This window comes from Cricetulus griseus, assembly GCF_003668045.3.
Source record: "Cricetulus griseus strain 17A/GY chromosome 1 unlocalized genomic scaffold, alternate assembly CriGri-PICRH-1.0 chr1_0, whole genome shotgun sequence".
NCBI lineage: Eukaryota > Metazoa > Chordata > Mammalia > Rodentia > Cricetidae > Cricetulus > Cricetulus griseus.
Window position 1 is genome coordinate 172766230 of NW_023276806.1, and position 13071 is coordinate 172779300.

The 13071-nt window shown below is 42.9% G+C and overlaps 1 protein-coding gene across 2 annotated transcripts in view; it reads left to right on the plus strand.

Annotated features, from left to right (window-relative positions):
- The first annotated feature begins 5930 nt into the window (after positions 1–5930).
- Positions 5931–13071, plus strand: part of Napepld (N-acyl phosphatidylethanolamine phospholipase D) — a 40416-nt gene continuing 33275 nt past the window's right edge. The window contains exon 1 of one of the 2 annotated variants that reach the window (XM_027393430.2): positions 5931–6162. In XM_027393430.2, coding sequence (XP_027249231.1) covers positions 5969–6162 — 194 coding nt within the window. In that variant the 5' untranslated portion in view covers positions 5931–5968. Of the gene's footprint in view, positions 6163–6439; positions 6638–13071 lie in introns of those variants that run through there. The other variant, XM_027393432.2, reaches the window with a different exon arrangement.

The window sequence follows — 13071 nt, forward strand, 5'->3', positions numbered from 1 at the left end:
CAAGTATGAGGCAGAGAGAGCTAACAGGCAATGGAGTGGGCTTTTGAAACCTCAAAGCCTACTCCCAGTGATGCACCTCCTCCAACAGGAACACACTTGTATTCTTTTCCTAATATTTCTACTAACTTGAGACCAATTATTCAGACATAGGGCTTTTTTACATGCATTTGGGTATGCGGGACATAATTTGGTCTATGTTTAGGTGTTTTCCTGTCCTGGCAGTGCTCCCAAATAACCATTCAGAAGCTTAACATGAATTACAAATGCTTGCCCAATAGCTCAGACTTATTACTACCTAACTCTCACATTTAAATTATATATTTCTATCTATGCTTTGCCACATGGCTCATGGCTTGCTACCTCATTTTCTACATGTCCAACTTCCTTGGTGTCTGGTTGGCATCTCCTCTGACTCCACTGATGGGGGAAGTTCTTCTGTGTATATCCTATTGGTTGATAAATAAGGCAATGTTTGGCCAATAGGGAAGCAAGATAGGTAGGACAAGGAGTCGAGGATTCTGGGAAATGTAGTAAAGAGAAGTCCTGCCTGTGATCCAGGCAGGAAGTGACATAGCAGGCAGATTCAGAATATAAGCAGGGACAAGCAGGAAATCGAGCTCTTCCTCTTCCTCCTGCTCTCTTCTCTGGAGCCACCATGTGAGCCTGACAAGAGAGGACGCATGCTGCTCGTGTCCTTGATCAGATAAGTCATTATAAAATATATAGATTAATAATTATGGTTGATACTTAAAACAGAGATAGCAGATAAGAAATCCCAGTCATTGGCTAGTAGCATTGTAATTAATATAAGACTCTGTGTGTTATTTCAGGCAACGGGGCTCATGCAGCTGGCAGAAAGATTTATCATTACACTCCACCCTTCTTCTTCACAGCCTCCTTTGTGTCTGACTGTCCCACCTATACTTCCTGTCTAGCTACAGGCCAGTCAGCTTTTTATTAAGCCAATCCAAGTGACAAATCTTCACAGTGTACAAAAGGATTATCCCACAGCACTACATCACTTTTTCAACGGAATTGTAGATACTTTGACTTTGGAGATATTTTTCATTTCATTTTCCCTCAGAAGCTATAGCAAATTTCTGTAATGGATTTCTCAAATGACATAATGTCACCTAAGAATTGTGGAAAACAAATGTTGTCAAATTACATAGGACCTCTCCATTCCACATGTGATAGCCTGCTGCCCTCAGGAAAGTCAATTCATCTTACTAAACCCAGCTTTGTCCTCTAGGAAAAGTGTGCAATAAAGCTCAGTGCCTAAAGCTGTTGAGGATTAAATGAGAATTGCACACTACTTATCACAGTGCCAGAAACATATCAGTAAGTGAAATCTTAAAATGAGCTACATTAATGAAATACCTTTAAGTGAGTGCTATTGTATTCAGATGAGCAACACCAAACACTTAAGGCTGTGGCTGATATTTATTGAAGAGTGGCTGATAATTTATTGAAGAGTGCCAATCATTTCAATTCAAATTTTGGATATGACAAAAATCTCTGGTTCAAGAAAATGAGAGCAGCAAGTTAATCCTATCATTAGCTAATCACTGGGGGTGTATTTTACTTTATTCAAAACTCTTTAATATCACCAACTTTGTTATTTATGGTTGTCTATTAGTGAAGGGGCCTGCTTTCAGTGAAATGCCAAGAAAAGGCAGTTGTATATAGTGAAAAAAAAAGTATAATTTGTAGAATTTGGAGTTCTGAATTTAACTAGTGTATCTGGAAAATAGCTAGTGGGTGCTGATACAAAATAATTGTATTTATAAAAATAAAATTGTTTTTAAAAGCAGTAAGCTAGATTTAAATGTAAAATTCCAAACCAGTATAGGGAGATGGTATAAAGTATCGAAAGAACATACAAAGCTAATTATACCACAAAGAGTGATGTGTAACCCAAAGCATTGTAATTAATACCAATTTATATGTTGTGAAAAGTGGTCACGGTGGTCCATGACTTTAATCCCAGCACTTGGAAGGCAGAGGCAGGTGGATCTCTGAGTTAGAGGCCAATCTGGTCTATATGGCACATTCTAGGCCAGCCAAGACCCTGTCTCAAACAGAACAGCAAATACAGAAAGTGTGATTTCAAAGGTTTTCTAGGTGTTTATAACCTTGTTTCTATCAAATGGAGACTTTCAGCAAGGGGTTCTCCATATCCCGTCTCAAGAAAAGGGAAGGTATGCCTGAGTTTCTCAAGGGCTTTGGAGGGTATTTTTAATGCCTAAGAAGAAACTGAATGTATACAGTTTTATGAGTTCTATCCAAAAGATCTACCAGGACAGAATTGTTAACTAGCTACTATAACATTCTAAAGTTGTGAGGCTCTGCCTAGAGCTGTGCAAGGATGCAGGGTTAACAAATCACATGTGGCTGCTCTCCATCTATCCCAGTGAAGAGTGTCTAATCAGCAGAATGCTCTGAGAGGCAGCTCATACTGTTTGACTTTGAAGTAAGGTCAGAAGAGATGCTAATTGCATATACAATGACTATCTGAAGATAGTTTTGAATTACATCACTACCAAATCAATTCCCTTTTTCTCCAGGGCTCTGGATGTCTTGTCGAGCCATGTATTTCCTATCCCCTTGACCTTCACCTTCATTCCTTGGTACTCTCCACTCTTTCCACCCCCAAGTAGGTTCTTGTGAATTTAGAGAATAATCATGCATCTCTTTATTCAGTCCACATACATAATTGCCTGCGCCAAGAAAAGAAGTAGGTGCCCGAGGGATAAATATGGATCAGAACGTTCACATGAGCATCTCACCTTGTGGTCAGAGACACAGAAATGAAAATAGTCACACTATCATTTGGTAGCTGCCTCAAAATGTCTGTCAACAGGCAGAGTTGGAGATGACATTCTCCTTTGTGAAAGTGTAAGTCTCTGGAAGGTAGCAAATTTGAGTGTTGAGTGTGTAAAGTCTGGGAAGAAAGTTCCAAACAGAAGTGACATCTGCACAACTTAAGATATGTAGCTGACTTGAAACAAGGGGCTCCAGAGATGGCTCAGAGTTTAAGAGCACTGGCTGTTCTTCCAGAGGTCCTGAGTTCAATTCCCAGCAACCACATTGTGGCTCACAACCTTCTGTAATGCATTCTGATACTCTCTTCTGGCCTGCAGGCTACATGCAGGCAGCACACTGTATACATAATAAATAAATAAATAAAAAGCTTGAAACACATACATCCTATGGGCTTGTCCATGTTGCTGATTAATAGTCCAGAACAGTACAACTCTCCACTCTGTTATCAGCACCCTGCCTTCATGTATCAATCCCTCCCACCCCCAGACAGGGTTTCTCTGTGTAACAGCCCTAGCTGTCCTGGGACTATCTCTGTAGACCAGTCTGGCCTTGAACTCACTGAGATCTGCCTGTCTCCTGAGTGCGCCACCACTTCTTGGCTTCCTGTTTTAAAAACTAACAGAATGTGGTAAGTACAATGGAGAACTGGACTAAGCATACTGGGGAGGCAGAGGGCATCTTTTCTTAGGTCAAAGCCAGCTAACAGAAAAGCAGTGTACAGAATTTAGCTGTCCAAGTGCCTTCCTGTTGTCACCTGGCAGTATGTATGTGTTTTGCATATTTTAAACAATATTTTTATTAATTCTGAGAATTTCTCACAACATATTTTGAATGTATTCACTGCCCCCATTTCCCAGCTCTTTCTATAACCACCCTCCCCACTTTCCTATCCCTTCCCACTCAACTTGAGGTTTCTTTTTTCCGCTTGCTTATATCCTTTAATAGTTGGAAAACCTTTGAGTGGGTTGTTTCATGAATACAGACTAAATTAAAGTCTTCTAGAAATAGTTCTCTAGTGTTGGTCTCCAGAAAGAAAAATTCCATTGGCCATTAGCTACTTTTAGGGACCTATATTCCTTCACTCCTCTTCTTTGTGGTGTTGACAATGAAAAATTGGCAATGTAGAGACAGTTAACATTATGATCTGAGTGCCCCACTTGCTAAGGGGAGCACAAACAGGAAAGACAAATGAAACTCCCTCAGGTCAGTGTGGGAGAGTCTAAAATTAAACCCGGAGTAAAATGCTTAGGTTCATTTCGCTGTGAGTGAAGGAAAGCAAGCTAGAGGGGGTTTGCCTGCATGACAGAATTTGCACTGATTTGCTTCTTTTCATTTGCCTGGGGAAAACCACTAAGACTTACCTAGTTCTAAAACTTGCGTAGTATTTGATGCTTTGGGAAAACACACTTTACTGAATACAGTGTGCTAAGAGTACCAGGCTTTCCTGGTATGCACAACGGCTTGCTTATCTCAAACGCCAGCTCCTCCTCAGGAAGACACCCTCTGAGAACTTGTCTCTCCATCATAGTTATAAGGCTCACTGCATTTTCTGACCCAGAGACTCCCATCTTATGCTGAGTTGACCACTCCATGAACTTGGTGACATGCCAAATATGTATGGACTAAAAACCCTTCTCAGGAATGCTAGTATGGTCTGTGCTGGACTAATGAGCCATAGATGTGAATTGTTCCTCCAAACAATTCTTGACAAACCCCTGTAATTCACTTACATTGTCTCTTTTTAACCCTTAAAGGGACCTTCAATCCCTTTCCAAATGGGACATGTTGTAGATTTACCAGCATCTGTGCTCCTTGAATTGCAATTCTAAGACCTTCAAATAAACACTTAAATAACCACCTTAAAACCTTATCTGCCCTCTTAAAATGCAAATATATAAAAGTATCAGGTAAATGTTCTAGTTGGTTCTTACTTAAACAAGCGCATGCAATTAATATGTGAGGCTGGGTAGTACATTAGTAAACTCAGAAAAACAAGCCAACAAGCAAATACATTCACGATCCACTGCCCTACAAAGAGGCTCTCTGGTCTTGGAACTTGGAGTGTGGTCTGAGCAGTATGTGACAGGAGGGGTTTGTTGTTTGCTTAGGTTTGAAAGTCTATTGTAGCTATGAAACCAGTCTTTCTTCTTAGGAGAGTCAGCTAAGTGGTTTAAGTATTTTGATGTCTGAAACTTCTTCAAACGGCATAAAAATGCATATGCACTTTTTGTGTATATGGAATATTTTCATAATGACTGATGGAATAAGGGCGAGAAATGGCATGTTTAAAGCCCCTTAGCAAAGAGCACTCACTAACAAGAGCAGTAATTTCAATTTTTTTTTTGTAGTACCGTTGCTTTTTTTTTTTTTTTAATTTTGCTGACTAATGCCAAGCATTATGTAGCCCCACCAGGTGCAAAGGAGCTGTTAAGCAAACTAAACTTAAAACAAACAAAACAAAAACCCAGTTAGAACTGCAAGCTACCCAGGGTAAGTAAAGTATAGAGTCGCACAATTCAGTTTCTAAAGGCATTATAGTTTGGCTTGTATTCTCCTATCACAACTGTATCAAGGCCTGGTTTTTCATTTTCATTTTTGCCAATACAAACTCTGACGCCTATTTGGTTCTGCTATTGCACACATCTCAGAAAGGCTTTCAGAGTCTTTTGATTTTTTTTTTTTAACCCATCCACTCACTACTGAATTCTGTACACCTTTGTTAAGTTACTTCTTGAAATAATTTCAATCAGCTAAGAGAAACTCAGAATCACAATTTTACAACGTTTGGATCTTACTCTGAGATTTCAGGAAGCCACGAATTTAGGAAAGAGGTGCCCAGTACCAGAGGGCTGACCTAATTTTAAACGTAACTGAGCGCCCCGGGTAGGAGCCATCGACACTTAGCACTTAACACAGAAAACTAAAATTAGCATCGGTGTAAGCGGGCCCAGGGGCCAGCCGGATCCCACAGGTTTTAGCAACTGTGACTGGTGTCCAGCAATGCGCCCACGTGACCCGGGGCCGGCCCGGGGCCCCGCTCGCCCGCTCGCCCACGCGGCAGCCATCTTGGTAAAGGCCAGACGGCGGGTGGCGCGGGCTTCAGCCTGGGACCACGCGGGCGGGGACGACGCAAACACCCAGGATGGCGAGGCGGCGCGCGCTGACGCGCTGCGTGCAGCTGTGGGCGCGCTCGGCGGAGCAGGGCCGGCGGCGGGGCGGGCGGAGGAGCGCGGGCAGAGGGCTCTGCGGGACGTCTGGAGCCGCCTGGCCCGCCGCGTCGTGGGCCTCAGCGGAGGGGACGCCACGCCACGCGCGCTCGCTCGCCCTCCGCACGAGGTGAGCCCGCGCTCCGCTTCGCCCCGCCACGCGCGAGCTGGCCCCGCCCCTCCAGCGTACGCGCCTCTTCGGTGCCCTCGCTTCGCCCCGCCCCTCTAACCTCGTTGCCCCTCTAACCCCGCCCCCGCTCCCATCCCCGCCCGCTATGGCCCCGCCCGCCTCCTATCCCCGCCCCGCGGGGGGCCCCGCCCCGCCCTCTAACAGCTTTCACATCTCTAACTCTGCCCCCGTCTTCCATCCCCGCCCCCTCGGAGGCCCGCCCCGCTGCGGCCCCGCCCCCTTGCAGCGCTCAGGCTCCCCGGAACCCGAGTGGTCGCTGGGGGAAGCTTCCTGCAGGTGTCCAGGTTCCCCCGTGGGCGGCGGGCGGTTTCGGCGGCCGCGGAGCTCTGCGTCCGGCTGTCGCTGTCGCTGTCGGTGCGGAACAGCCTTCCCGGGGCTGTGGGACGAACGTCTCGGCCGAGTGCAGCGGTTGCGCGTAGGTTTCCACCCCGCAGCCCGGCGTCCTCCTGGGATGCCGCACTTGTGAGCGGCAGGCGGCTTCTGCATTCCCGCTCCCTGGGAGCTGCGTTCGGGGAGAGCCGGCGTCTCCGGGGCCGCAGCCGCCGTTGTTTAGCCGTCCAGGGGAGGGGGCCGGGCCGGCAGGTTCCCAGGCTGCAGCCGCACGTTAGGAATGCGAGTGGGTGTCTCTCGGTGTGTCTCTGTGTGACTGAGTGGGGTCCACAACTTAGAACAACTTACTGTACTTCATCCGGAGTGTTCATCGTCTCAAATCCATCCCAAAGAACTCTTGCCCCCCCTCCCCCCAAGTAACTGTAACTTACTTAACCACAGAACGAGCAAAAGCGGGAGCCAGGATGGGGAAGGGAGGCGGGAGGAGACTTTTTTTTTTGGTCCTGTGTTTGCTTCTTAGACGACTGAAGGCTTTAGCTGGACCCCCCTTCCCACAGAGCGCGGTATGATCTTGGTAGTTGTGAATACGCTTTCACGGTCTCCAGTCGAACCTGGATGACATGTGACACTCATACGGACCCAGAAAGCATGAAGGGAAAAAGAAAAGTCGACAGCCTCTAAAAAGCCGGACGCTTTTTGCTGTGCTCTTACTGTAGGGCGCCTTAAAAATTGTTATTCCACGACTTGCTGGGGGAGGTTTTGGCTTAGCATGAAGTCAGAAAGTCACTCTTGCAGCACACGTCTCTAACTTAAGAAATCTTTTTCATCTTTATTAACAGATGGAGGTAACAGTTCGGTTTCTGTTTTGTTACATTGGGTAGGAGTTAGTGATAACGACGACATGGTTTAGAAATAAGTTACATAATCTTTTAAAGAATGATTACCTGGGTCTCACAACAGTCTGTATCTTAAAATAGTTTGATTTTTGTTGTAAGAAAATATTAGTTCTGTTAAAGAATTTCAGGGCAAGTATATATGTTTAAAATCAGAATCTAAGAGGAGGCTTTAAAATGGGTTTAAGTCAACTGGAAATACAGCCATGCTTTTCAAAGGTTTTGTTAACATTTTTGCAGACTTGCTGGGATCGTGAGTTTATATCCAAGAGACAAAATTCCTTAGTGTGAATCTCATGCCTTTATTTCCATCCACAATTCCAAGTCAGAGTGGACAGTCTACATTCCAAAACTGAGTCTTAAAATCCGTCCAGTATGACTGTGTGAAAGACATTTTAACATAAATATTCTGTCATAAGGTCTGGGTTGTTTTGTTTGATAAAGTTTTCCTTACACTTTAGTTCATTTGTCATCCCTATCTGTTTGAAAGAAGTCTTATGGTCCCTTTAGATATTTAGAAAGCCAGGTGGATTTCTATGGAAATTTAGTTTATATGTGGAATTAATATTTGACTTTAATTTTGTTTTCTCTTTTTCTCACAGTGGTGCATAGCTATAGCTATAGTGGGGTTTTCCATCCCTTTTCGTGGCTGCATGGAGTGCTCAGTGTATTAGATGTTTTAGATTGAAATAATGCAGTGAAAAGTGTTTTAATTGAAGTATTATTAGGGAGATGAACTGTGCACATTTTTTTAGACAACATTTTCATTTTGAAAATCTGTAAAGGACATGTATAAAATTGGCATAAAAATCAATTCCAGTGATTTCCACAGTAAGGTTCAAGTAATCGTTCATTCTAATTTCTATAGCACTGAAGACGTCAGCATGTCTATAACTTAGTGCTTTACTTGACATGTCTTTTCAACTTAGTAACTATTGATTATCTATTAATCAACTTTTACAAGAATATATATATTTAGTTCATTCTTGGATAGCCCCAAGAGCACTATATATGTCATACAGTCTACTGCCAACTAACATTAATAATGTATTATAACTTAATAATTTTTCAAGCTCTTTCAAGGTACATTAGGCCAGTAACTCTGGTTCATGTTAGACAGATGAGGCACCCTAGCCAAGACAGCACAGTATAGGTTGCCAACACAACACAATATGGACTGCACCCTAAACCCTATGAAAAGTTAGGGGTGGTCGTTAGCATTGGCTCAGGAGGCACAGGACTACATTAGGTGGATTGGCATAATTCAAAAGTGTGATTGAAAAACAATTCTTAATGCTGGGTGTGGGGGTGTGTGCATTTAGGAGGCAGAGACAGGCCGGCCATAGGATTGTGAGTAGGAGGCTAGTCTTGGTTACATAGAAAGTTCCAGGCTAACTTGGGATACCTATCAAGATTGTGTGAAAAAAGGAAAAGGGAGAAGGAAAGATGAATTCTGCCTGGCCTGTTGAACAACATCTTTCCTCTTTAACAGAGCAGGTTTTGTGTTTATGTACTTGGGACCTTTCCCAGATTAAGGAGCACTAACATACTGATCAAAACAGTAAATGTCTGACAAATTCTGTGTGAGTTTGTAGTCCTCCTCGGTTATAAGAACAAAATTTTGAGGGTAAAAAGACACTTGGTTCTCGGTCTTTTTAATACTCCTTAAACTGGTTGTCTATTTTGCTTATCAGACCCTTGGCCTCCAGTTATTAGATAACCACAGTAATTTGTTGGAAGTTATTGTCTGTGTTTGGAGTCCCTTTGCTCAGCATACAACAAGATTTGTTGCCTTTCAAAGTGTGTTTAGTTTGCTTAGAGAGTTCATGGAAAGCTAAGTTTCCCTTCTTCCATGGTAACTAATAAAAGAGTCACGTTTCTTGATTTAATTTTTTTTTTTTTAACTAAACAAAGTCCTGAACATAAGGTAGAACCTAGCATGTCTTTCCACCTCCCTGTACTGGCCATGTTCTGTCACTGCTGTGAAATATCTAAGGATATTTAGGTGAGATCTATCTTAATTAGCTAAGATAATTAAGGGGCGAGCATGGCTAATAGACAGTCTAGACTCCTGGCCCGATCCAGATCCTGGGAACATCGTGTAACTCTGTGGTCTGACTCGCTCTGCCTGTAAAGAGGTCACACATGTAATGGCTTTTATCATGGGAGAGATAGTCAAATGGGAAGAGACCCTGGAGGTTATGGACTTGGTTCAACCTCTTTAGCTTGTGGAGATCTCCTTCTCTCATAAAAGTTTAGCTTATCATGACATCTCAAAGCTGCTGCTACCATTCCCTTTTAGTATTGTTTAATATTTAATATTGTTTAATATTTTAATAATGTTGATTCCTTCATGTTTGCTTGGTTTTCTTTTCTTTTTTTGGTTTTTCGAGACAGGGTTTGGGTTTCTCTGTGGCTTTGGAGGTTGTCCTGGAACTAGCTCTTGTAGACCAGGCTGGTCTCAGACTCACAGAGATCCACCTGCCTCTGCCTCCTGAGTGCTGGGATTAAAAGTGTATGCCACCACTGCATTTGCTTGGTTTTCTATGTAAACATTTTTATCTGTTGTATGTACATGTGTGCTGTTTGTAGCCTGTTTTTTTTTTAAACGGGATTAATGCTGATGCACATTAAGATTGATGATGCGTATTCTTCCAATGAAGAATTTCACCTAATAAACTTTGGATCTTCTCAGCAGCATTCTCTTGGCTCAGCATGGTTATGCACAGCTTTGTAGTTTCTTTTTGCATGGCCATTAGATATTTTCAACTCATACTTTTTTTTTTTTTTTTTCCTGAGACAGGGTTTCTTTGTGTAGCTTTGTAGATCAGGCTGGCCTGGAACTCACAGAGATCCGCCTGCCTCTGCCTCCCGAGTGCTGGGATTAAAGGTGTGTGCCACCAACGCCTGGCTTTCAACTCCTACTGTTTAAGACAGTGTTTTACCTTCCATTGAGTGTAAGCTGCCATACTTTATAAATTTTGTTGGCTACAAGAACACATTTTGTGGTATTGAGGTGTAGGCATCAGCATTTGAAGGACTAGGGCTTTCCAGAATGCAGGACTTTCAATGTGCATAGTAGGAAATTCCCCCAAACTAAATACTGACTCCTTGCCTCGGGATGTCTCTTTATGGAAGAATAAGATTTGGACTGAACTTAAAACACCTTTCAAAGCAAGGAAAGTATCCTCAAGGCACCATGCATATTTTCTTTTCATATGACTGAAACATAGAATGTTATTAATTTGTTAAATTGATTGTCTGTTGATGGGTCTTTGTATAATTTCAAGTCAGAACAATTATGTAATTAAAGTAGTGCAATTTGCAGACCATGTAAGATTAAAAGAATAGTTTTTTCTTTGTTTTCTTTTTAAAAATAAATGATTTAATTTAACTGTATTGGTGTGAGGGTATCAGATCCCCTGGAACTGAGTTACAGACACGTGTGAGCTGCCATGTGGGTGCTGGGAGTTGAACCTGGGTCCTCTGGAAAGACAGCCAGTTTTCATAAGCACTGAGCCATCTCTCTGCCCCCGCCCCCCAGTAATTTTTTTTCAAAGAAGTAGTGCTTATTGAGTGTCTACTAAGAGCTTCTTACTTTGAAAATAAAAAAAAAATCACATTCTTGAAAGCAACGTTAGGTTAACCTTGTCTCTATGTCAGTACTGGTAATTTCTGAACTGTTGGTTCTGCTAGATTCAGCTTAATTATTGGTGGAAATCGTAGACTTTGGGGTTTAATCAGCCTGGATTGGATCCTGAGAGTCAACTGTTACTAACTTTTTGACTTTATGCAAGCCCTATCTTTAGTTGTTGTTGTTGTTGTTTAAGTTCTCTTAAACTTTGTAATTACAGCAGTTGTATTGGGGCAGTTTGTAAAATTGCATAAATGTGTTTCTCCTCCCTGTGGAAGGAGTACAAAACTGGATTGTCTTGACAGTGTGGTGAGTACCATTTCTCCGATGTGGCTCCGGATGGCGTCACAAAGCAAGATGAAAGAGGAAGCTGGAGACGGATTGCCTTTTTTTAAGGTGACTACCAGCAGCACCATATGTGATCAGAACATGACCAGTTGGTCATCCCTTGCTGGAAGGCTGGAGATGTAGCTGCTCAGCTGCTGTTATGTCCCGAGCAGAACAAGGGAGATTGGATTTTATGGTAGATCTCTTTTAGTCTTTACCTTATACAACTGTAGACTCCAACCTCCCAGCTCTTCCCCATGACTCTTCCATAATAGTAGAGTTAGTGAGGTGCCTTTTGCTGATTTAAATCTCTTTGTCCTTTACTTTTGCTTCTCTATCTGATTTCCAGCAGGTAACAAAAACAAAACAAAACAAAAACAACTCCATTCTCCCTCTACCTCCATGGAGAGCAACTAGAAATTTAAGCTCTGTTCTTCATTTGTACATCCCACAAGTATTTGTTGAACACCTAGCATTGTGTATTGCTGCTAGGTATTCTTATAAGCAGTGTGAATTATTATTGATTGTATTTTTTTTTCCTTGGCTTGGCTCCCTGGGAGCAGAGCCAAATTAGAGACTCGGGTGAACTGAATGTAGTCTGTAACTTACCAAACTTTATAGGTGGCAAGGTGGCCTTCCTACTGTAGTGGTGCAAATATCTATCTCTTATGGCACTTATGTAGGGTAGAGTGTAGAGTGTGTAACTGTAGAAGAGCCGATTCATGATAGGCACATGTCAAGCTAGCCTAAATTCTAGAATTCCGGAAAGACCCTTGGGACCTTCCTAAATGCCTGAACCGCTTTGTGCTCATGATTAATGACTTAAAGTACAATAGTGGTTCTCACCCTTAGCATCCATCAGAACCAGCCATGGTTCCTGCCCCCCCACCCACAAGAGTTTTCACCCAGTAGTCTCAGGCATAGTTTAAAAATCTTCAGTGGTGGTTCACACCTTTAATCCCAGCACTCCTGAGGGGAAGGCTGTAGGATCTCTCTGAGTTCAGAGGCCAGCGTGGTCTCCAGAGAGAGTTCTAGGACAGCCAGGGCTACACAGAGAAACCCCTCTCCAAAACCAAACAGAAGTCTGCATAGTTAATTCTGATGTGCAGTCAGCACTGAGAATCAGAGGCATAAGACTTTGTCCCAGGCTGGACATGAATTATTCTAAGAAGGCTTATCAATCACATGCTGGAGATCAGATCCTTTTTTCCTTAAAGATTTATTTATTTATTCTGTATACAGTGTCCTGCCTGTACTGAATGCTTGAAGAGGACATAGGAACACATTATAGATGGCTGTGAACCATCTTGTGTTTGCTGGGAATTGAACTCAAGACCTCTGGAAGAGCAGCCAGTGCTCTTAACCTCCGGGCCATCTCTACCCCACTCTCCCATCCTTTCTTGACAACTTGGTTTGATCCTTGAGAGGAGGTGGGAAGTACAGAGATAGCAGTCTTTGAATGAAGAGGGAAGACACTGAAATGCTTTGGGCATGGTTTATTTGCCTTCTGTGCTGCTCCCACTGTGGACATTATCCCTGGGGCTCCAAACCCTGTGGGAAGTGCTGGATCCATGTTAGCGCTGGAAGTTTGCAGTGTTTGCTTGTAGGGGACACTGAAGGTAGATGAAGGGGATGTGTAGAGAAGAAGACTGTTATTTTCAAAAC